The following is a 26,445-nucleotide window of genomic DNA, read 5'->3' on the forward strand; positions in this document are numbered from 1 at the left end:
ATCATCTCTTTGGGAAACTGAAAGACTATCTTCGTTGAACAAGGTTTGAAGATGATGACTCCCTTGTGCACGCTACCTAACAGTGGCTCTAACAGGTTGGTCCAGAATTTTAACGTGCGGATATACAGGCGCTGGTTCCAAGATGGCCTAAGGCAGTTGAGAGGGATGGAAATTATGTAGAGAAATAAAAATATTGTTCCTAAAGGATGTATCTACACACCGTAAAACTTTCAAACATGTAGAATAAAAGATGGCTTTTTAAAAAAATAGTGTGCATTTCTTTTGGAGTAACCCTCGTATCATTTTCTACCGAGAAATAAAACTGTATAATAAACTGCTCAAGGATGAGATTACTAAAACGAAATTACCTAAAAAGATGTTAAAAATTACCTGTTAAGCGACACGCTCTACACGGTGAAGGATTATTTTGTTAACACTAAGTAGGGGTTTGGTAAAGAATGTAACATCACCATGACTGTACAGTTCTAGTTTCCAAGGGACTGTTAATGTCGCTCCAGTACTGACGTAAGTCATTGAAATGATGTAGTCTGTATGTGTCAGTCGGTTGTGTGGAATCAGAGCTGTAAGGTGGGTCGACATGGAGATGTGACTGAATGACAGATAGGAGTTATTGTGTTCGGCGTGTCCATGACCACGCCGAGAATGAAGTTGTCAGATTTGTTGGTTCATCAACGCACTGTCCAGCGTGGCTACAAGGAATGGTGTATTACTCGCAACCATGCAAGACGGCGTCAGAACAGTGACCGTAAAACGATTCTATCTGACAGGAACCGGAGACGGGTGTCACATGCAACAGTCGGTTTCAAGCCCGACAGAAATTGTTCAACTTTTGGATTTGCAGCTCTTGTATTTTTTCTGTCTTTGCAATTACAACTATTGGATATAGGTTCCGTCTTTTATGCAAAAACACTGTTTTTTCTCTTATTACCCAAACATGTTTCGACACCTTTGTTCCATCATCAGAGGATTTTGTTTATTGAAATCTGTAAGAAGTGAACCTATTTTAGATTGTAACTGATCTAACAAAGTGAGGCCTAAAGATAGTTTTTGTTCGTTTTTTTCTTACCGCGATTTTACATAATATGGTTTTGCAGGGCCATCTGTATGGTGTCCTGCACTGATAGCTTGTCATCTGCAACACAAATAATGTAAATGTGAATTTTATCGGCGAGTTAACACATCCCTTGATTTTAAAAAACGTGATTTTGGTTCAAGTGGGTGTGAATTCCTAAGGGACCAAACTCCTGAGGTCATCGGTCCCTAGACCTACACACTACTTAAACTAACGTAAACTAACTTATACTAAGAACAACACACACACACCCATCCCCGAGGGAGGACTCGAACCTCCGACGGGAGGGGCCGCGCATTTCGTGACAAAAAAAAAAAAGTTCAAATTTGTGTGAAATCTTATGGGACTTAACTGCTAAGGTCATCAGTCCCTAAGCTTACACACTACTTAACCTAAATCATCCTAAGGATAAACACACACACCCATGCCCGAGGGCGGACTCGAACCTCCGCCTGGACTGCAGCGCCCGAGACCGCTCGACTAATCCCGCGCGGCCATTCCGTGACACGGTACCCAAGACCGCGCGGCGTGATATTGGTGTGGCAAAATGTTTTGCGTATATATTTGATATTACTCAGGTTTAATTGTGACTGATCCTTTTTATTTTGCGTTCTAAGGGCACTGCACGTACATGTTAATGTACTCTGTGTAATTTCGGTTTTACGAACGCCTTTTCACTCCGCGAAACGCGGTGAGCACTATGTTGTTGTGAGTTCTAACCCCGTCGGCGTTCATTTGTTCCCGAGAGAGTTTGGCGCCGAATTTGAATTTTGCTTAGTTTTATCTCTCTTTTCCCGCGCGCGCGCGTCTCTCTCTCTCTCTCTCTCTCTCTCTCTCTCTGTGTGTGTGTGTGTGTGTGTGTGTGTGTGTGTGTGTGTGTGCGTGCGTGCGTGCCAACTAGAATAGAAACAGATTTAAAAATTCACATTTACATCATTTGGTTTGTAAGCTCCAATCTCATTAAATGCCCTTACCACCGTACTCTGGACGTGCTGATCAAGTCTACAAGGGATGTCTTGATGACAGCTTTCTTTCTCACCTCTTCATTCCTATTCATCTTTGTCTTCTGGATGGTAGATCTAAGGAATTTCATTTCTGATGCCTGGAGTCTCTATGTTCCTCTCTTTGTGAGAGTGTATGCCATCGATATCATGATTCAATATTGGTATGAAATAGCTGTCGAACAGCACTCATTTCACTGGTTCTGGAATCATGTCGTCAAATGAAAGTATTCTCACTTGTTGGTAGAATTCCGAACCCTTTTGCACTCTGCTGGTAACCTCCTGTCTAATCAAATTATCCCTGGAGATTATACTTCCGACGTCCGGGAAGGTGCCTACACACTCTGGCTGGTGCTCTCCTACTTTCTCACTTTCGGTATGCCCCTCTTTGTTAACTGTCGTCACCACTGCCTTTGTCTCGCTGGTGTGGAGGTTGTATTCCTGGAACTGGGATTTCCACACGTTGAAAATCTGCTCTAAAAGTCCTTTCCTCTTTCAAGTTTACCAAAACTTTTCTTGAGTTTCTTTATTATATCATTCGTAACAGTGATGAACAGTAGTGGCGGCAGTGTACTTCTTTAATGAACTGTACTATTAGTCTGAAACCATGAAGATCGTTCTCTCCAATTTGTATACATAACAGTTTCACACAATGTTTTTTTTTATTATTTTCTTCTCTGGAAAATTTTTCTCCCAAAGCTGTGTAATGTATAATACTAAAGGTTTATGTTCTTTCTGAGCTCAACATCACACTCATTATAGAGAGCTGCTAACTCATTAAGTACTGTCCAATCAGTATCACTTGGTTCAAGAATCATAAAAGAAGGTTGTATACCTGGAAGAATCCTGGAGATACTAAAAGGTATCAGATAGATTATATAATGGTAAGACAGAGATTTAGGAACCAGGTTTTAAATTGTAAGACATTTCCAGGGGCAGATGTGGATTCTGACCACAATCTATTGGTTATGACCTGCAGATTGAAACCGAAGAAACTGCAAAAAGGTGGGAATTTAAGGAGATGGGACCTGGATAAACTGAAAGAACCAGAGGTTGTAGAGAGTTTCAGGGAGAGCATAAGGGGACAATTGACAGGAATGGGGGAAAGAAATACAGTAGAAGAAGAATGGGTAGCTCTGAGGGATGAAGTAGTGAAGGCAGCAGAGGATCAAGTAGGTAAAAAGACGAGGTCTAGTAGAAATACTTGGGTAACAGAAGAAATATTGAATTTAATTGATGAAAGGAGAAAATATAAAAATGCAGTAAATGAAGCAGGCAAAAGCGAATACAAACGTCTCAAAAATGAGATCGACAGGAAGTGCAAAATGGCTAAGCAGGGATGGCTAGAGGACAAATGTAAGGATGTAGAGGCTTGTCTCACTAGGGGTAAGATAGATACTGCCTACAGGAAAATTAAAGAGACCTTTGGAGAGAAGAGAACTACTTGTATGAACATCAAGAGCTCAGATGGCAACCCAGTTCTAAGCAAAGAAGGGATGGCAGAAAGGTGGAAGGAGTATATAGAGGGTTTATACAAGGGCGATGTACTTGAGGACAATATTATGGAAATGGAAGAGGATGTAGATGAAGATTCAATGGGAGATAAGATACTGCGTGAAGAGTTTGACAGAGCACTGAAAGACCTGGGTCGAAACAAGGCCCCGGGAGTAGACAACATTCCATTAGAACTACTGATGGCCTTGGGAGAGCCAGTCATTACAAAACTCTACCATCTGGCGAGCAAGATGTATGAGACAGGCGAAATACCCACAGACTTCAAGAAGAATATAATAATTCCAATCCCAAAGAAAGCAGGTGTTGACAGATGTGAAAATTACCGAACTATCAGTTTAATAAGTCACAGCTGCAAAATACTAACGCGAATTCTTTACAGACGAATGGAAAAACTGGTAGAAGCGGACCTTGGGGAAGATCAGTTTCGATTCCGTAGAAATGTTGGAACACGTGAGGCAATACTAACCTTACGACTTATCTTAGAAGAAAGATTAAGAAAAGGCAAACCTACGTTTCTAGCATTTGTAGACTTAGAGAAAGCTTTTGACAACGTTAACTGGAATACTCTCTTTCAAAATCTGAAGGTGGCAGGGGTAAAATACTGGGAGCGAAAGGCTATTTACAATTTGTACAGAAACCAGATGGCAGTTATAAGAGTCGAGGGACATGAAAGGGAAGCAGTGGTTGGGAAAGGAGTGAGACAGGGTTGTAGCCTATCCCCGATGTTATTCAATCTGTATATTGAGCAAGCAGTAAAGGAAACAAAAGAAAAATTCGGAGTAGGTATTAAAATTCATGGAGAAGAAGTAAAAACTTTGAGGTTCGCCGATGACATTGTAATTCTGTCAGAGACAGCAAAGGACTTGGAAGAGCAGTTGAACGGAACGGACAGTGTCTTGAAAGGAGGATATAAGATGAACATCAACAAAAGCAAAACGAGGATAATGGAATGTAGTCAAATTAAATCGGGTGATGCTGAGGGGATTAAATTAGGAAATGAGACACTTAAAGTAGTAAAGGAGTTTTGCTATTTAGGGAGTAAAATAACTGATGATGGTCGAAGTAGAGAGGATATAAAATGTAGACTGGCAATGGCAAGGAAATCGTTTCTGAAGAAGAGAAATTTGTTAACATCGAGTATAGATTTAAGTGTCAGGAAGTCGTTTCTGAAAGTATTTGTATGGAGTGTAACCATGTATGGAAGTGAAACATGGACGATAACCAGTTTGGACAAGAAGAGAATAGAAGCTTTCGAAATGTGGTGCTACAGAAGAATGCTGAAGATAAGGTGGGTAGATCACGTAACTAATGAGGAGGTATTGAATACGATTGGGGAGAAGAGAAGTTTGTGGCACAACTTGACTAGAAGAAGGGATCGGTTGGTAGGACATGTTTTGAGGCATCAAGGGATCACAAATTTAGCATTGGAGGGCAGCGTGGAGGGTAAAAATCGTAGAGGGAGACCAAGAGATGAATACACTAAGCAGATTCAGAAGGATGTAGGTTGCAGTAGGTACTGGGAGATGAAGAAGCTTGCACAGGATAGAGTAGCATGGAGAGCTGCATCAAACCAGTCTCAGGACTGAAGACCACAACAACAACAACAATCAGTATCATTCCACCCAGATTTTTCTCTAGCAGGTTGCGTACCGATTTTAGCAGAACTACACTAATCATGGGTAAGAGAGGTGTGAGGAAAATCATTCCGCCGTTTAGCGTTTTTGACTGGAGTATTTGTTCCATCTGCTTAGAGTGCTGTGTATAAATTCGAATTGAAACTTTAAAAATTCAGATAGTGTTGCTCGATCTCGTCAACGGCATCGCCGCAGTGGTAACACCGGTTCCAGTCAGATACCGAAGTTAAGCGCTGTCGGTCTTCATTAGCAATTGGATGGGTCACCGTCCGTGTATGAAGAGCGCTGTTGGCAAGCGGGGTGCACTCAGCCCTTGTGAGGCCAATTGAGGAGATACTTGAGAGAGAAGTATCGGCTCCAAAACCAACAACGGCCAGGAGAGCGGTTGCTGACCACATGCCCCTCCATATACGTATCAAGTGACGCCTATCGGCTGAGGATGACACGGCGGCTGGTCGGTACCGCTGAGCCTTCCGAAGCCTGAGCGAATGGAGTTGCTCGATCTCACTGCTACACCTGGATATTGCAGTCTGTGAAACGTGAAAAACTTTAGAACTCCGACATCGATTGTTCTGCGAGTTCACTTACTCCGACAATTGCAGTCATGCTTCATCATAAAAATTGAGTATTTCAGGATCAGCCTCTCCGCCGTGCACAGAATGCAATAGCCCCCTGCAATATTGACGTCGAGCAATATCATCTAAATTGGTCTGCGAATCCACTATCGTTACTTTGTGAGGTTTCAGTTTGAGATGGTGCACTGCACTGTGAGCAGATGCTACTGACATATCCGTCTAAAGAGCTAAATGACAAAGATACATTCTAAGAAAAAAAAAGACGCACTACGAAGGAATTGTCCTAATGGGACAGAGAACGGTAGATATGACGTACTTGTTCAGACAAACAAATGATTACAGCTTCAGAAAAATTGGACTGTTTATTAAAGAGAAAGATCTTCACAATTTGAGCAAGCCAATAACGCGTTGGCTCACCTCTTCCTCTTATGCAAGCAGTTATTCGGATTGCCATTGATTGACAGAGTTGTTGGATGTCCTCTGAAGTATGTCGCGCCAAATTCTATCCAATTGGTAATAAACAAAATTAAGAAATATGATTACATCTCAATATGGTATCAAATGTAGAAGTCTTAGTTTTGGTATTAGGTTATAAATCAAGTATGCACGCGATAGTGTACTTCGCGTGGTTATTACCTTTGAAGAACTTCCTGGTGTGCTGCATTCAGCTTCATTTTAGTCCTGTAAAAGGAGAAAATGAAATTAATGCTTCCCATAATCAACGTATCTTCTCTGTGTTTCGTGGGATATTCTATGTCGTCTTTACACATTGTCCTAAAGCAGATAACACAATCACAAAGAACTGACGTACACATCTTAGAACTAGACAGTTGAAAGTTACAACATCTCGCATGAAACCTTTAGTCTTAGCATTACTGAAACTCTCTCCAAAATAAAATGCCCAAAAAACGTTTTTTACTATTCTCGTACCTTGCACAATTTGTGTGTGTGTGTGTGTGTGTGTGTGTTTTAACAGGAAACCTCTTCCTCAACACTCTTGTTACCATGTGAGTCGTTAAGTTTATGAAAATTGCAACCTTCAGGAGGAATGTTATGAATCACACCGAAGTCGGAGGATGTATAGTGTGGTGTCACCGCCAGACACCACACTTGCTAGGTGGTAGCCTTTAAATCGGCCGCGGTCCGTTGGTATATGTCGGACCCGCGTGTCGCCACTATCAGTGATTGTAGACCAAGCGCCGCCGCACGGCAGGTCTAGTCTAGAGAGACTCCCTAGCACTCGCCCAGTTGTACAGCCGACTTTGATAGCGATGGTACACTGTCTAAATACGCTCTCATTTGCAGAGACGACAGTTTAGCATAGCCTTCAGCTACGTCATTTGCTACGATCTAGCAAGGCGCCATATTCTTCAAGAATGTATTCTGAACAGATAATATTGTGAATCATGTACCGTCAATGGATTAAAGTTAAGTATCAAACTAATTACGTCCGCTTACTGAATTCTCATTCCTTGTCATGTTCCAGACCTCACGTCAGTATAGTTCTTCCCTCCTCACGCCAGCCTGCGTGAGCTAAAACGCGTGCATTTCCGCCTCCACTAGTAACACGGTGTTGGCTCTTCTGCCAACACAACATATAGAACATTGACCCATAACAAGTGATTAAGATTGTAGAGAGATGGCGTGCACGTAGGCCCAGCAGCGTCCTTTCTTGTATGTCCGGACAGGTTACTTGCCAAGCCACGCTTAGGCGGCGCAGAATCGTCAAACGAAATGAAAACGTGCAAGCAAGTTTCAGTATGTCACGTCGACGTAAAACTGCGCGGAGTGAGTTCGAAAGAGGCAGAGTGGATGGTCTCCGGGAAACGGATTTGTTGTACAGTGCACCGTGTTTTGACAGTGATGCGAGTGAGGATCTAATAGACAGGAAAGTGTTGTACATCGCGACGAGCGGATACCCGATTATATGGCCCTACAGAACAGTTTCGTCCACAGCATTGACGCGTCGTTGAAGTATTGCAAGGGGTTTGGACATGTCTCCGTCAACGGTTTGATGCCTTCTGCTGAGGCCTGTGCTGGTGGCACGTATGCCATTGCACCGACTTCATCAACGCCTCAGACTGCTATGGGCTCATGAACTGGCGTGTTTAGTGACAAAATGTACTGCTTCCGGACGAGTCCCGTGTCAACTTACCCTATACTGATGGTTGCGTACGTGTTAGACGCTACCGTGGTGACTGGCAGACTGCACTGTTGAGCGGTATAGCTGACAAATGCCAGGTGTGATGAATTGGGAGGCAGTGGCTATAACAAGCGATCTCGCCTCTTACTTACAGAGGGCAGTCTGAACAGCAGTCGCTGCATCAGGTACGTCTTAAGAGTCCGAGGCACTGGCCTCACGTGCTATATTTCAGCAGGTCAATGCCTGGCCACATGTAGCAAGGAATGTACAATCATTCTTCGAATATCTACGGGTGCCATTGCTTCTCTGGCTTGCACGTTCACCTTGCATATCACCCATGGAACATGTCCGGAATATGGTGGTCCTGCAACCAGTGTCGATGCTATGTGGACGCGCCTACATTCCGGGTGGCAGTATGCTCCCCAGCTTCATGCCTTCTTTGGTTCCATGTTACGATATCTGGAGGCTCTGACTGCACCACACGGCGGCTTCACACCGCAGGGTATCCTCAAGGTAATTCGAATAATTTGTATGTCATGTCCCTCATCTGTGGAACAAATTTCATTGTAAATACTTGTCAACTTCTGGATCTTGCAACTTTTACAAACCCCAGTGTACGTCCACTTGTGTAATTCGCCGGCCGGTGCGGCCGTGCGGTTCCAGGCGCTTCAGTCTGGAACCGCGTGACCGCTACGGTCGCAGGTCCGAATCCCGCCCCGGGCACGGATGTGTGTGACGTCCCCAGGCCAGTCAGGCTCAAGTAGTTCTATGTTCTAGGGGACTTATGACCACAGATGTTAATTCCCATGGTGCTCAGAGACATTTGAACCATTTGAACTTGTGTAATTCAAGTAAAAGTAGATCTGTGGTTCAGTATATCGCTGTTTCTTCAACTGTGAGCAGGGCTGTGCGGATTACGTACACTGTTCTGTCTGCCAACATGTTTCGAATGTTCATTTCAAGCTTAGCTCGTGCTCGCATAGTCACTTTAGGGGAAGAAGGGTTGTCACAATGGGATGTTACTCGATGAATTGACGTAAGTCATAACGATGTAATTTGAACATTCAACATTGAAAATCTGCCTCGCAGTGGTCGCCCACGGTCAGAAACGCCAGCTGATGGACGCTATCTACAAATTATGTCTCATAACTACCCCAGCATGACCCAACAGAACTGCGGATTGCATTTTTGGAGGCAACTGAGAGGGCTCCGTCGACCCAGACAGTATACAACCGTCTCCACACTCTAGGAGTCATTATGAACCACAGCATCAGGAGACATTACTGTGAAGTGCGAAGAAGGTGGGTAAGGGAATATCTTCATTTCAGCTTTGATCAGTGGCATCGGGTTTCCAATATTGGCAAAAGCAGGATTTGTCTGAAGCCTAATGATCATCGTAGAAGTATGTGGAGGCATCTATGTACGATTGCAAATGTCATACATTCAGTCCCACGGACTCAGCAGGGCAGTGGGTAATCATGGTTTGGCCAGCGTCATGTACATATCTTGGACAGCTCTCATCGCTATCGAGCGTAATGCGTGGGTTGTGCAATATCAGCGACGATCCGGCAGCCTACTGTCGAGCCTTATAGTAACCAACCAAATGAAATGACCTGTCATATCTTCTAGCATGAACCAACACGCTTGGGAACCAACACTGCCTTGTCCCAGTAACTCTCCTTACATACTGGGTCACCTCAGGAGGTCTGCCGTCGAAATGTGGGGCAGGCATGGACAGTAACATCTCGAAATCTTTGCCGACACCTTATCAAAACAGTATAATTATGTCACAAGGCATGGGGTAGAACAACAGAGTACTGAATGTAAACTAGCGGCAGATTTTACTTTCAAAACTGTGAAGTTTCGTACGCTTTGAACAGGCTGTCTTTATTATATTTATCTTCTGGTTTCTCTTTCACAGTGCAGTTATTTATTTGGTTTCGTAGAGCTTATTCTCTCATTTCATGCTTCCCGTGAATCTAATCTTACGCACATTCGCAGATGTGTAGGTGCTGAAAACTTTAACAGTTTGTATTTAAAACTTCAATATCAGCCGAATTCGAGTACAGATAAAACAAAGAAATGCATTGCTACAATTCATACATTTGAATTAACACCCAGTAGGCCACTGGTAGGTCCAGAATACGGGTAAATTTATGCTATTTTTACTATTTTATTTTCCTGTTTCATTCGCTGAAAGCCTGTAATCTTAACTGTCGTTTGTTATTCTTCCATCTTTATGGGAAAGTTAGTCTGGAAAGAGTATTGAATATGTTTGTTTTAAAGGCTAAAAAGACTAGTTGAAAAATAACAGTTACTGGGTTCGTTCAGTCTCTACCCGCTGCAGTTCCAATATTTATTTTACTTTCAGTTTTGTGTTTCCATTTTTTAACTCGTTTCACGTGTAAGAAATTATCCATCGCAATATATACATTGCAAGCCACTGTGGAATTTGTGTATGCTGGTCCGTCTGGTACTGTTATTAACCGCCCCCCCTCCGCCCCCCCCCCTCCCGTTTCCCGTCTACATAAGCAAATGATGAGCGTCCAGAACGACTGTTGTTATGATTACTATGACGTGAAATTTCTCTGTTTTTTCCATTATGGTTATTTCGCGAGATGTATGTGGGAGGAAGCAACATGTCAGCCAACTGTTCTTGGAATTTTAGGATGAAACTCCTCCGTTATGCACAAGTCCCTGGTAGCGCCTGCCAGTGGATTGTGATAGACACCTCCATCACGCTCTTGCGCTTCCGAAACGAACCGGTGACTAAAAGTGCTGCTCTGCTGTCAGTCTTTCTATATTCTCTGTTAATCCTACCTGCTAAGGATCACAAACTGATCGAAGATATTCATTTACCGATCGAAAGAGGTATTTGTAAGTTACTTCTTTAGCGGGTAGACAACATTTCCATAAAACTCTACCAATGATTCTCTGCATGACATGCAAACAAGTTTATTTGGTCCTTCCACTTTTATGTCGCTCCGGACAGAAGCTCAAAAATATTTTAGGTCGTTACTATTTACAATGACTTATCGCTAATAGTGTAATCGAACAAAAATTAATTTTTCAGCCTGTTTATGCGCAGTGCGTTACAGTTTCAGTATCCGATCAAAAGAATACGGACACCACTATATGATGCGGTACTGACCACTAGATGTTATGACAGGCTGACCCACCAATATAAAAAATGGTCCAAATGGCTCTAAGCACTAACATCTGAGGTCATCAGTCCGCTAGACTTAGAACTATTTAAGCCTAACTGACCTAAGGACATCACACACATCCACGCCCGAGGCAGGATTCAAACCTGCGACCATCCGCCAATATAAAAGGAGGCGAGGAATATGACGTTGTCAATAACACGAGACAGGGTCGGTCGGGAGAGCTCAGGGATTTCGAATGTGGATTAGTTACCAATCGAGCGAGGGAAGATGATCGTCTATATACCTCTCTACGCGACCTAATCAAATGTTCCTGTACTAAGGAACGTACAGATGTAAGGAATCAATCAGCGAAATTTAACCCCTTCCGAGGCTGACAAAGTCGACTGTTGGTGATGTTACTGTGAATTGGAAACGCGTAGGAACAACCACGGCTAAATCCAGACCACGCAAACGTTATGTACTGACGGACAGGGACCAAAGAGCATTGACAAGGGTGGTTGTAGAAAATCGCACGAAATCGGCAGAAGGAATCACTCTTTAGTTCCTATGTGCTGTCAGCAGTCCAGCTAGCAAAATACATTGCGTAGGGAGTTATAAAGAAGAGGGTTCTGTGGTCGAACAGCTCCTCAGAGGCCATACATTTCTGTAGTCGATGCTAAGCAGTGGATGCAGACCATTCTTGGCCTCGATGCATTGAGGACCTTCCTGCACTGAAGAGCCAAAGACACTGGTATACCTGCCTAATATTGTGTAGGGCTACCGAGGGCACGCAGACGTGCCACAACACGACGTGGCATGGATTCGACTAATGTCTGAAGTAGTGCAGGAGGGAATAGACACCATGAATCCTGCAGGGCACTCCATAAATCCGCAAGAGTATGAGGGGGCGGAGATCGCCTCTGAACAGCTCGTTGCAAGATATCCCAGATATACTCAATAATGTTCATGTCTTGGGACTTTGGTGGCCAGAGAAAGTGTTTAAACTCAGAAGAGTGTTCCTGGAGCCACTCTATAGCAATTCTGAACGTATTGGGTGTTGCATTGTTCTTCTGGAATAGCCCACGTCGGTCGGAATGCACGATAGACATGGATGGACGCAGGTAATCAGACAGAATGCTTACGTACGTGTCACCTGTCAGAGTCGTATCTAGACGTATCAGGGGTCCCAAATCACTCCAACTTCACGCGCCCCACACCATTACAGAGCCTCCACCAGCTTGAACAGCCCCTGATGACATGCAAGGTCCATGGATTGATGAGGTTGTCTCCATACCCGTACATGTCCATCAGCTCGATATAATCTGAAACGAGACTCGTTCGAGCAGGCAACATGTTTCCGGTCATCAACAGCCAATGTCGGCGTTGACTGCCCCAGGCGAGGCGTAAAGCTTTGTGTCATGGAGTCATCAAGGAAACACGAGTGGGCCTTCGGCTCCGAAAGCCCATATCGATGATGTTTCGTTGAATGGTTCGCACGTTCACGCTTGTTGATGGCCGAGCATTGAAATCTGCAGCAATCTGCGGAAGGGGTGCACTTCTGTCACGTTGAACGGTTCTATTCACTCTTCGTTGGTCCCGTACTTGCAAGATCTTTCTCCGGTCGCAGAGATGTCGGAGATTTGATATTTTACCGGATTCCTGATATTCACGGTACACTCGTGAAATGGTCATGAGGGAAAATCTCCACTTCATCGCTACCTCGGAGATGCTGTGTCCTATCGCTCGTGCACTGACTATAACACCACGTTCAAACACATTTAAATCTTGATAACCTGCCATTGTAGCAGCAGCAACCGATATAACAACTGCGCCAGACACTTGATGTCTTATACAGGCGTTGCCGACCGCAGCGCCATATTTTGCCTATTTACATATCTCTGTATTTGAATGCGCATTCCTATACCAGTTTTTTTGGCACTTCAGTGTATTTGGAGGACTGGAGTCAAGAACATCACGTCTCGGTGCGCCTTCTGAAGAAGGGCATTAAGTGTCCGTAACGGGTAAAGAAATTAAATTTCTTTTGTGCAACTGGTTACTTATTATTTCATTATATGATATTATAAGGAGTGGGCGTCTGGCACCGAGTGATTTGGAGTGTTGATTCACGCTACACTCTGTGGCAATCAGACGGAAGAATTTGGGTTGGGAGAATGTCTGGAGAGTGATATAGGGGTGTTTATCGTGGTTAGGGTGTGATCCCCTATTGAACTTAAGAAAATTCTAAATACGGAAGTATATGAACATATTTTAGAGTTCATAGACGATGATTGATTGTATCAATATGACCATGCATCCTGTCAGGAAGCAGGGTCTGTGAGGCATTGGTTTGTGGCCTACAAGATTACTGAAATGGGGTGGTCTGCCCCGAGTCCCGTCCTGATGTTACAGACTTTCGAGATGATGGAGGAGGACAAATGTATCTATTCGAGCTAATGGTCTCTGTACCGGAAACGACCGAGTCAAAAGTCATAAGAGGAAATCGTTCTAATGCTTCTGATAGTGGAATACTGATTGCTAAGACTGTACGGTAGGCAACTTTCTGAGCTGGTAGTATGGACCAAAACAAGAAAAAATATCCAGTAAATATGGATTCTAAAATGCATAGCTTAAGAGCTATGGGCACTTGCTCACAATAACAAAGATAAGCAAGTGCTCATATTTCTTAAGGTATGCATTTTAGGGCCCATATTTACTGTACTTTTTATTGTTTTGGTCTATACTACATCTTCTAAAATATGAGACCAAAGAGCTTGCTGCGCAAGAGATGTGTTTCACACTATCGAAGATGTATAACTGCCCATAGCTCATAATTACGCATTTTAAGGCTCATGTTTCTAGAGTATTTTTCCTTGTTTTGGTTCATACTATCACGTCTGAAAGTTGTGTATCCTACAGTACTAGCAACAACAGTACCAGGACATGTATTCCGTTATCAGAGTGATTTTCGCTTATAACTTTCCACTCAGTCGTTTCCGGACCAGGGTTCCTTACCTCAAATTGATACATTTACACCGTTCTCCATCATCCCTAAAAGTTTGTAACATTCTCACGAAATCACCCTGTACGTGAAAATTATACGCACCGTCACACTTTTGTTGTCGCGCAGTAGTAAGGACCTTTTCTTAAGTTTTTAGAATGTCTAGAAAAACGGAGTCTATCATCGGACCTGCAACTCCAATTTATACAGGGTGAAAAGTATTTAAACCGACAAACTCTGGGAGGTTGTAGGGGACATAAAAACAAATATTTTTCCCTAATGTCATTTTTTTCCTATGAGGAGTATTTAAACCGGTAGAGGAACTGTGCTGTGGGTGGACAATCAACTGGTTCCAGGTTGTGGATACACTGTAAGTGAAATGGACGTAACAACTGCTCTCGAAGGACTGTTTTTACATTCGTCTGATTCGTCCCCATGTTACGTGCAATTGCACGAGTGCTGATTGAAAGATCCTGCTCCACATGCTGCAAGACAGCTTCCTCAAATTGCAGCGTTCTTACCGTCCGTGGTGTCCCTGTCCAGGTAATCCGCTAAATGACCCGGTCTCAAGCAGACGTTGGTAGACAGCAGCAAAGGTCATATGATCCGGGATACGGCGATTAGGATATTATTGTTGATAAACCCGTTGTGCAGCTCGTCTGTTGTGGTGCGCTATGCAGTACGCACCAACCATATCAGTGTACTCACTCCAGGTGTATCGCTCCATTAGTAGACAGAGACAATGCACTACTACATTGGTGGACAGCAGTTGCCTACAACTGAAGAGCGTAATACGCCCTCTAATAACTGAAGAGCGTAATACGCCCTCCCCCGGTTTAAATGGCTCTGAGCACTATGCTCGAGGCAGGATTCGAACCTGCGACCGTAGCGGTCGCGCGGTTCCAGACTGTAGCGCCTAGAACCGCACAGCCACACCGGCCGGCTCGCCCGATTTAAATAATCCTCATAGGAAAAAATGACATTAGGGGAAAATATTTGTTTTGATGTCCCCTGCAACCTCCCAGAGTTTGTTGGTAAAAATACTTTTCACCCTGTAGAATGAGTGTTGAAAAGAGCGGGATGTGTTTGACGCCATCAGTATTTGCTCGATCCTTGCTTGTTTCTCGTGAAGACTGAATCGAATCTGTATGTTTTCACTTACTTTGTAATCAGAATCGTCATTATTTTTTGTAATCAGGATGTCATTATTTTAATAGCAGAAGACCCGCACAACACAACATTACAATAGTATACAAATTCCAAGGCTTGATTACAGCAAGCAGAGTCAAATGGATGCAAATTGCAACAGTTATGCAGAGACGAAGATGGCTGCACAAGATATACTAATATAAGTCTTCAGACAGAAGACCAAAACAATGCGCAAATTCTGCGCGGCTTTCGGCAACTACTATTACAGAGTTGTATCACAATTTGCACGGAATCCTTGGTCGTTTGTCACGTTGTGCTCACCAATAATGCCGATCTGGAGCTCTTACTGCGCAGATACGTGTCTGCTTCTCGACAGAGGTCAGCGGTACAAATGTACGCATGACATACTGTCTTCCGCTGACTCAACTACGACCACGCCTGCGTGTGCTGCATGTTTATCTCCGTACTGCTTGGCCGCCTAATGGATCCATGCGCTCCTAGACGACTGTGGCCTTAAAAGATCTTGTTTGGAGTCCTCGTTAAGGAAAGAAAGAGTACAGAAAAATTACAGAGTATGAACGAGAACGTTCAGGGATGCTGAAAACGCTACTTTACTGCATAGGAGAGACTCTCAAATCCGATCCTGCATGTTGCGATGGTTAACTAACAGACAGAAATAGACGCATTCCTTATATGATATGAGCCAAGCGATATTCCTTTCTGTATTTGCGTTCCTGCACGATGACAAAGTTCAAAGTGAGACAAAAAAGACATATGATGTAGGTAATAGAAAATTATAACTTCTGAGGAGAGCCGCAGAAGTCGCATGACGCTCAGTAAATACCTCATGTAAGAGACGGAAAAAGCGAAAGAGGTCTGGTTACGACAGAAACGTGAAGTGAAAAAAAAGGAGAGAACGGCACCGAGAAGTAAATCACCTGGACTTCAAATGCAACAACTAAAATAACTACGCTTGACACTAGGTGCAAACGGTGAAGCCGGCCGCGGTGGTCTCGCGGTTCTAGGCGCGCAGTCCGGAACCGTGCGACTGCTATGGTCGCAGGTTCGAATCCTGCCTCGGGCATGGATGTGTGTGATGTCCTTAGGTTAGTTAGGTTTAAGTAGTTCTAAGTTCTAGGGGACTTATGACCACAGCAGTTGAGTCCCATAGTGCTCAGAGCCATTTGAACCAAACGGTGAAACAGTTACTGACAAAGAAGGAACAGTTGACGAGGGGAAGAATTATGACGAAGAATTTTGCAGAACTTGGAACCACCCTGATTCGATGGTGACAGAGGAAGAACGGCACTTGACAGAAGAGACAAAAACCTTGAATTTCTGATGGAAGAAATATAGGCAGAACTTAATGAAATGGAAAAAAAGTGAATATCAGTGGCGAAGGATGGCATTTCTATAGGAATGAACAGTAGGCTAAAAGAAAGAAAAGGGGAGCTATTGTACATATGTAACAATATTAAAGTGAAAGATAATAGCTTGAACTTTCGCCGATATCGTGAAGAGCCCAGTCCCAAAGAGAAGTAATGCTAAAAATGCTGCAACTACAGAACTTTAAGTCTGAACTCATGTGGTTAAAATTCCGCTTAAGGATATTTAGTTGGCATCTACAGTCAAAAGTAGAAGGAGATCTGTACGGAGATCGGCTTGGATTCAGGAAAGGGAGAGGGGCAAGCGATGCAACTGAAATATTAAGGAGAAATGTCGAAAAATATTTTGAGAAATGCAAACTTGTGCACCTTGCATTTAATATTCGTGGATCGAGAGAAAGCATATGACAGTGCAAAACGGACAAAACTTACGGAGATTTCACTAAATACTGGCATGAAATGGCAAAAAAAAGGACTGTTAACCATTTTAAGTAAGACACAATAAAAAAATAAGACTTTGAGAAAAAATAACGGAGACAACTGAAATTGGCAGAGATGTAAGAGAAAGTTAGGCCCACTGTTTGCCACTAACATTATTCCTTATTTATGTGAAAGAAATAATGAAAAACTGTATTCAGGAAGAAGAAGGCGTATTGGTAGATGGAAGCAAGATCAGGTTTATACAGTTTACTTGAGATGTGGGATTATTAGCTGAAGATGAGAATGCAATCAGTAATAAATTCATCAAACGACTGCGAAGAACATGGTAAAAATATAAAATTTAAGAAGACGATGACAGTGCCATGGGAAGGAATCATTAATGTTGGATCTGGAAGAGAAATGGTAAAAAAGGAAGACAATTTTAAGTTTTTACTATGCAGAAGAAGAAGACAAGAGTAGCAATGGTAAAGGAAACAACAGAGTAATGTAATTTTTTTGTGAACCAAATAGAAAAATTTAAGTGAAGTGGTTCGTGTGGAGTGTATACTTACACGGTAGTAAAACGCAAACACTGCTAAGACGCAAATTTTTGAAAATGTGGGCGTGGAGGAAGGTGCAAGGTGTGATGTGGGAAGACAAAACACCGAGGCGTATTAAAAGGGTGAATGAAGAAAGGCAGTTAGTGAGGATAGTGAAGAGTAGGAAAAGCAGTAGTGTGGGCAATTCGACGAAAATGGAGAGGATAATGAAGGTAGCCTTAGAACAAACTGTGAGTGGACGAAACGGACAGAAAAGATGATAGCTAATAGATAACAGCAGGCTGAGTTTGACAGACTGCAAAACTAAAATGATGGCGGAGAACGCAAAATATTAGAAAATTCTGAGGTTGCAGGAAAAGAACTACGCCCAGAGTAAATCCCCTGATGGTATGATGTATACTCACAAAAAGGCGCTACTCTGTAATTGCACTAATAAGCTTCTGTTTACCCATTGTACGGAAGTGTCCGTCCGAATATATGTATAGTGTCACCTCCTCATGAGTTTTCGGGTACACATCAGAGCAGCGACAATGCCGAGAAATTAGTACAGTTTAAGTATTTACTTTCTTAAATCCAAAGGCTTTATTTTACCATGGTAATAGATGATAGTGAATATGTTTCGATATAAAACAAAGGTTGCGAAACAATTGTGACGAGGTTAATAGTACAACCTCATGTGATATTTTAATAAATCAGCGTTCCTTAGGCTTAGTGTGTGGAAGGGAATTATAAGATTCCTTCATTCATCAAAACGCCTTTATTGTTCTTTACTTAACTGCGGCTGTAAATTTAACTCTTTTTCGTTGTATCTTCTGTCGTATGCCGCACTTCGGTGATTACTTTTCATATTTTAGCTTTGAAGGCTAACGTGGGAATAGACGTCTGCCAATTCACTTGATTCCTTCCAATGAAACAATGAAGTTGGCGTACGAGATACGGTATAATGAATCTGTTTTCTATTTTTACCTGTGAAAAGGAGCGATTCCTTTGCTGATATGTGGTAACTATATGTTAATTGTCGTTTTTTAGGGTTCTGTACCTCGATCGGAAAAACGAAAGCCTTAAAGATCACTTTCTCGTCCATCTGTCTGCATGTCTGTTTGTCTCTGTCCGACAGTTAAGATCCCTTCTTGTCATGAACTGGTAGTGGCATAAAGTTAAAATGTATGTCAAATACATTAAATTTGGCAAAAAGCAAGGTTTCACAGTACAAGAAAAGTAATAAATCCGGAATTTTTGATTATCTGTAATTATATCACATAAAAAAGTATTTTTTGCCACTCTCTGTCCGTCAGTCTGTCTGTCGGCGTGTTAAGACCCCTTTTTCTCAGGAACAGGTAGAGGTATGATGTTGAAATTTACGTGGAATACTAAGGTTTAAGGTGCCTTTGGGGTGTAAAAAATTTAAGCTTCTAAGTCATAGCAGTCAAAAGATATTGCCATTAACTCGCATATTTTGATATGCCCGAACCCACTCATCAAAACCTATAGATGAGCTACCTAAACATGCATGTCGGGCGTGGTAATGTAGCGGTAAGCCGCGTGCCTAGAAACCGAGAAGTAGTGGAATCGAATTTCGATCGGACCGCCCGTTTTTCAGTCTTAATTTTAACCTAGCCTTCACCTCATAACGATGTGACCAGTCGCCAGAAACGACACGTGGTTCGGATTCCACGTTGAACTGTAGCTCTGCTTTCCCCAGTTGGATAACTGGGGGAGGTTAGGGACACGCAAGTCGCCGAAGTGGCGTCCAGTAAAAATACTTGCACCAGGCTATCGAGCCACACAAAGACACTTTAGTTTCGTACGTCAGCAGAGCGCTTACACAAAACAGGTGAAACTGATTTGCTATTCGCTGCTGTTAACTTTCCTAACTAATGCAGACCGGTAAGTGTAGACGTTCGAGGAAACAGAACATCATTAAAAGTCAGTCAAATGTCTTGCAGTCTGTGCTTTCGGAGGTAAAATGTTCGGTATGACGAAACAAATTAGACATATCCAGCGATAATAATATCAAGTTATCTGTTCAAAAGCTACATCAAACCAAAATTGGTACTGAAGTTCTCAAGAATCAGTATCGAGGTCCTCATCGTCAGGAGATAAAAATCTGATGTCATACTCTGAAGTCACATAGGGCTTTTTCAGCGCTTTCGGCGAGTGTAGGAGTATTTATGGGACACAAACTGGCACTCAGACTTTTTTATTTCCTGTCTATGATGAGAATGGTATTGACGTCGAAAGATTGCGATTCAACTTTCTTTAAATCGTCTTATGTACTGAGGATTTTGTCTTAGTGGCTGCCGCAGCGAAAACGGCGCGTAACCACATCCAGTGGTTATGTCACCATATAAAACTGAAGAAGACGTACAATTAGTTGTACATATGGTGATTTTTTGGGAGAATTTTTGAAGTGTAACGCATCTGCAAACATCTGCTTATAATAATGCCATACGGATTTTTCTGTACCTGAGTGTTTAGGACCTCCATAAAGTTAACGTGAAGGAACAAGTCGAAGCAATTCAGAAAGGGTATGTTGGATCAATAAAAGGCTTGTTTGGGAAGTACGAGAATGTTATTTGGATTCTAAGGAAATTGAAATAGATATTTTTGGGAGAACGGCGATGGTCATTCCACGAAACAGAGGCCCAGTAAGTATCTGGTGGCTGTGTCGTGTATTTCAATGAAAGCGCATAAGGCCAAGAGTGGAGAGACGAAGACGCGTGTGGGGCTATAGACATTGTGTTCTCGTTCAGTACGTGAACTGAACAGGAAATGGAACACTAGTGACAATACGAAGTATTCCTTTCTCCATGTAATACATAGTCGATTGCGGAGTTTACATCTTGTAGATATGAAAGCAAAGTAGAGGCGGACATATTAAAAAAAAAGATGTATCAGCATGTCATATTAATTTTGCACAAATATTATTCCAATCTGAAGCAATGTTACTGACTGAATTTTCATTAAATACAGACGCAATAGTAGTCACAAAGAAAGTTACCCGATTGAGGCTTCCAGTTTTCCACTCTCATCTGAGACTCCATTTGATGGAAAGGCTGCATCGTACTTCTCCTGTAACAAAACGCCGATCAATAACACGCAATAAAATTGTTTGAAATGTATAGCAGGTTGAGATTCGTGTTACTCCGAAACAGCTCTTGCAACTTGTCAAACATAGTGGTAATAGAAAAAAATCTGCTACAATAGAACAATTTCATAGCACATAATAATTTATAAATGGCTATTGTGCAAAAAATAAAAAGGAAATGGGTAATGCTCTATTGAACGCTTTCTCATAGGAGACGTGAGGCCTGTGAAGCCGCGTTTAAGATATGTGACCGTGTAAATGTTCGCTGGCGCTGCGAAGTGTTTCCGATATTACTCATTTATTTATCTTCAATTACTCAATTTATTATAGTGACTTGCACAAATATATTTCTTTGTGGATAGCAATATCGATCATTGTATGTATTGTATGTTAACCGGGGACCTAGAAACGACGGAAAGGCTCCGTCCCCGCCGCAGCCGCAGTGGTCCACAACCCCACGACTACTACCGCAGTCCACTTCACCCCTCCGCCGCTCAACACCGAACCCAGGGTTATTGTGCGGTTCGGCCCCCGGTGGACCCCCCAGGGAGGCGGAATAAGGGGAACCAGCCCGCATTCGCCGAGGCAGATGGAAAACCGCCTAAAAACCATCCACAGACTGGCCGGTTCACCGGACCTCGACACAAATCCGCCCGGCGGATTCGCGCCGGGGACCAGGCGCTCCTTCCCGCCTCAACCGGGCGGGCCAATATCGATCGTACTACCATTTTTGACACAGCGAAAATAGTATAAAGCTGCGTTTGGAACAGATTCCGGTACTGATTTCAGCATTTAAGCACGCACCATGCTATAGAGTTGTCACGTGTTTGTCACATACTAAATTTCCTAAACAAAAAATTATATATGTAATAGTTACTTAGAATTTAACTAGTTGCTCAGAGAAAGAGTGTTAAACAAAAATTAAAGACAGTGCCTGCATCACCTGTCGGTTGATCTTGTCCAGCTGCTGCTCGTAATGCTTCTTGAGGGCGTGCATGTCTGCCTGCAGCTTGCAGTTGTTCACGTGCTCTGCCTCGTATTCCCTCCTCATCTCTTCCATCTGTTTCTCGTATTCCAGTCTCAGCTTCTCTCTCTCCTGTTCCACAAGGCTGCCTGCAGAGAATAGCATTTGTCTTTTAAAGTGCACTGTTTACCACACATACAGTAGATGTGAAAGACAGACACAGAATACATAAACGTACCATCTACATCCACATCTACATCTACATGGTTACTCTGCAATTCACACTTAAGTGCCTGGCAGAGGGTTCATCGAACCATTTTCATACCACTCTCGAATGGCGCGTGGGAAAAAGGAACTCCTAAATCTTCCCGTTCGAGCTCTGATTTCTCTTATCTTATTATGATGATCATTTCTCCCTACGTAGGTGGGTGTCAACAAAATATTTTCGCATTCAGAAGAGAAAGTTGTTGATTGAAATTTCGTAAATAGATCTCGCCGCAAAGAAAACCGCCTTTGTTTCAGTGACTGCCACCCCAACTCGTGTATCGTATCAGTGACACTCTCACCCCTATTGCGCGATAACACAAAACGAGCTGCCCTTCTTTGCACTTTTTCGATGCCCTCCGTCAATCCTACCTGGTACGGATCCCACACCACACAGCAATATTCCAGCAGAGGACGGACAAGTGTAATATAGGCTGTCTTTTTAGTGGGTTTTCGCATCTTCTAAGTGTTCTGCCAACAAAGAGCAGTCTTCGTTTCACCTTCCCCACAATATTATCTATGTGGTCTTTCCAATTTAAGTTGCTCGTAATTGTAATTCCTAGGTATTTAGTCGAATTGACAGCCCTTAGATTTGTGCGATTTATCGTATACCCAAAATTTATCGGATTTCTTTTAGTACCCATGTGGATGACCTCACACTTTTCTTTGTTTAGTGCTAATTTCCACTTTTCGCACCATACAGAAATTCTCTCTTAAATAATTTTATAATTGGAATTGATCGTGTGATGGTTTTACTAGACGGTAAATTACAGCGTCATCTGAAAACAATCTAAGGAGGCTGCTGAGATTATCACCTAGATAATTTATATAAATGCACGCATGCAAAAACTCAGGGGTTGGAAAAAAATATGGAAACACTAAAAATACAACACATTACCGTGCCTAATAAGGTGTAGGAAATCCACTGACATTCAAAGCAACTTCCAGTCATCTCGGAATGGATAAATACAGGTCCTGTATGGTTTTCAAGGGAATCTTATACCATTGTTTCTGCAAAATTGTGGTAAGTCCAGGTAACAATGGCAGAAGAGGATAGCGATCACACAGCCTTCTCTCTAGCGCAGACCACAAAGGCTCAATAATATTGAGATCTGGTGGCTGTGGCTTGGGTGGTAGATGCTACAATTCGTCTCGTGCTCAAAAAACCAAATCTGGGCGGTGCGAGCTGTGTGAATCCGCCGGCCGAGGTGGCCGAGCGGTTCTAGGCGCTACAGTCTGGAACAGTGCGACCGCTACGGTCGCAGGTTCGAATCCTGCCTCGGGCATGGATGTGTGTGATGTCCTTAGGTTAGTTAGGTTTAAGTAGTTCTAAGTTCTAGGGGACTGGTGATCTCAGAAGTTAAGTCCCATAGTGCTCATAGCCATTTGAACCATTTTTTGGGTGAATCCGTGGCTTGTCGTCTTTGAACACAACATCACCATTGGGGAACAAGCATTGTACCATGAGATGAACTTGATCACCCTCAATGATCACATAATCCTTGGCACTACTGCGACCTTGGGACCCATGGAATACCACGACATGGCTGCCCAAAAAATCATCGCACACCCACCTTCTTTCACTCTTAGGAATAAAACACCGCCAACATTTGGAAACAGTATGAAAAAAGACTCATCTGCCCAAATGACTTTCTTCCATTCTCCATAGTCCAGGTTTTATGGCTTCGGCACCACATTTTCCTGCTACGGGCATTTGTATCACTGATAGTGATTTTGGATTCCAGCAGTTACGGAAGCACCGATCATACGGGCACCAACAATTTGCACACGTTCGAATTCACTTACCTCACCATAATGCAATCACAGCTACGCAGAACTCTGTACTGACTATGACTGACATTTCAAACGTGTTGAGGAGATTGCACAAGTGTCGTTCGTGGTCAAATACATCATCACAACCTGCAGGGTTGACTATTATCTGCATTTATGTTCAAGTACCCGTTTCTCGCCGTGTTTCGATATTTTTATCCTTCTAAATGTTCCTACAATACAGTCGAGACGCAGTCTGCACCAGCTTAAGCTTTCGTGGCCAGTACAATGGAAGGAATGGGAGGGAGGGATCCAAGGAGACACAAACATTGAAATGTAGACGAAATATGAAAGGCTCATGGTGTTTCAGGTGAGACCGCAGTGTCCTGTGGTGTCGCAAAGGTCTGCGCGACAATACATGCCAACGAAAAAATAATTTTGTTACTTTTTGTTAAGTAAAAGCTTAATCCCATGGTGTTGTAGACACTGAATTCGTATATCTACCTCAGTTTCTAGTGTCACGAGGTCATAAACAAGAACATTAGCAAATCATGTGTAATTGGAATGAAAAGAATTTTTCCAGTGTGAACATATGTTTTATTGGAGGGAGAAACACATCTTTATTTCATTGGAATTGTGTGTCCAATGGTTTGTATTTCCTTCCTCTCTTCCCCCTAAAGCGTCTTGTATAGCATTTTCCGCGAGGAATAGCCTATTGTACGTTTCGGTGAAGTGCCTAACAGCAGCTTCCCATCATGTCGTTACTCCAGTGACCGTCATAGCGTGTTTCCATCACTTTGACGTCGAGTTAAAAGTGCTCACTTTGTTAGTTACTGACACGACCCAGATTTTTAAGGGAAATTGTAAGTAGCTGTTCGAAAAGCGAATCTTGAGGCTCGTCAAACAGGCTAACTACAACAGAAATGTAATATGGATCTTGTTGCTACCTCAGGACAATGAAACCTAAGCTCATGTGTCACTTAGTCACTTTTTATTCAAACTTGGAATTGAATATCATTTTTCGAGTTTCATGTCCAACAAAAACAATACATTTCCCTTTCATTTCTGGTAATAATAAATTGTTCAAGTGGCTCTAAGCACTATGGGACTTAACTTCGGAGGTCATCAGTCCCCTAGACTTAGAACCACTTAAACCTAACTAACCTAAGGACATCACCCACATCCATGCCCGAGGCAGGATTCGAACCTGCGACCGTAGCAGCAGCGCGGATCCGGACTGAAGCGCCTAGAACCTCTCGACCACGGCGGCCGGCTATAATAATAAAGAAGAACGAAATAGATTATAATATTTACGACATACACTAATCGGTTAACTACTCTCAGTAAAATGATAACTTGAGATTATTAACACCTACAAGTGCACATTAATATGATGTGTCACTACCACCCTTCGTTTTTATGACGACTTGAACTCTTCTGGGGACACTTTCAGTGAGATGTCTCAATGTCTGCCGGCCGAAGTGGCCGCGCGGTTCTGGCGCTGCAGTCTGGAACCGCGAGACCGCTACGGTCGCGGGTTCGAATCCTGCCTCGGGCATGGATGTGTGTGATGTCCTTAGGTTAGTTAGGTTTAACTAGTTCTAAGTTCTAGGGGACTAATGACCTCAGCAGTTGAGTCCCATAGTGCTCAGAGCCATTTGAACCATTTGTCTCAATGTCTGTGGAACAATGGCAGGACATTCTTTCTTCTTTCTCAAAAGCCGAAACCAGACAAGGTAGTTATGTAGGACACCAGGGTCTGGAGTGAAGGTGACGTTGTAACTCATTCCAGAGGTGTTCCATTTGTTGCAGGTGAGGATTCTGGCCAGGCCAGGCCACTTCAGGAATGTTAGTATCCACAAACCACCGCCCCACAGTAGCTACTTTATGACAGCGTCTTGAAAGCTCTCACTTTGTTAGTTACCGACAAGACCCAAATTTTCAAGGAAAATTCTAGTTAACTGTTAAAAAAGCGAGTCTTGAGGCTCATCAAACAGCCTAACTTCTTAAACTGTTCTGTTACAAATCGTTTTCGAACTATTCCTCTGCTGCGTGCAGTACATAGCGCAGGAAAATATGTTCATATCCTTCCGCATTTCTGATTTTCTTAAGTGCAGTTAGGGGGCCACACCCCAACCACGACAATTACACTCATATTGGAACACAATTTCCTCGGCACTTCACTTTTTGCACTACTCACTCAACAGACGTAAGTCCACTGGACCTGACGGGATACCAGTTCGATTCTACACAGAGTACGCGAAAGAACTTGCCCCCCTTCTACCAGCCGTGTACCACAAGTCTCTAGAGGAACGGAAGGTTCCAAATGATTGGAAAAGAGCACAGGTAGTCCCAGTCTTCAAGAAGGGTCGTCGAGCAGATGCGCCAAACGATAGACCTATATCTCTGACATCGATCTGTTGTGGAATTTTATAACATGTTTTTTGCTCGCGTATCATGTCGTTTCTGGAAATCCAGCATCTACTCTGTAGGAATCAACATGGATTCCGGAAACAGCAATCTTGTGAGACCCAACTCGCTTTATTTGTTCATGAGGCCCAGAAAATATTAGATACAGGCTCCCAGTTAGATGCCATTTTCCTTGACTTCCGCAAGCGTTCGATACAGTTCCGCACTGTTGCCTGATAAACAAAGTAAGAGCCTAATTGTTCTCAATGGAGAGACGTCTACAGACGTTAAAGTAACCTCTGGCGTGTGTGTGGCGGAGGGCACTTCACGT

At 43.0% G+C, this 26,445-nt stretch overlaps 1 protein-coding gene across 4 annotated transcripts in view; it reads right to left on the reverse strand.

Annotated features, from left to right (window-relative positions):
* The window catches only part of LOC126249798 (osmotic avoidance abnormal protein 3), a 387,840-nt gene that overhangs the window by 168,113 nt on the left and 193,282 nt on the right, over nt 1–26,445 (reverse strand). For all 4 annotated transcript variants that reach the window (XM_049951488.1, XM_049951490.1, XM_049951486.1 and 1 more), the window contains exons 8-10: nt 21,651–21,820; nt 20,621–20,691; nt 6,455–6,499 (exon numbers count right to left, since the gene is read on the reverse strand). In XM_049951488.1, the coding sequence (XP_049807445.1) occupies nt 6,455–6,499; nt 20,621–20,691; nt 21,651–21,820 (286 nt within the window). The remainder of the gene's footprint in view (nt 1–6,454; nt 6,500–20,620; nt 20,692–21,650; nt 21,821–26,445) is intronic.

The sequence above is a fragment of the Schistocerca nitens genome, chromosome 3, assembly GCF_023898315.1.
Source record: "Schistocerca nitens isolate TAMUIC-IGC-003100 chromosome 3, iqSchNite1.1, whole genome shotgun sequence".
In the NCBI taxonomy this organism is placed as follows: Eukaryota; Metazoa; Arthropoda; class Insecta; order Orthoptera; family Acrididae; genus Schistocerca; species Schistocerca nitens.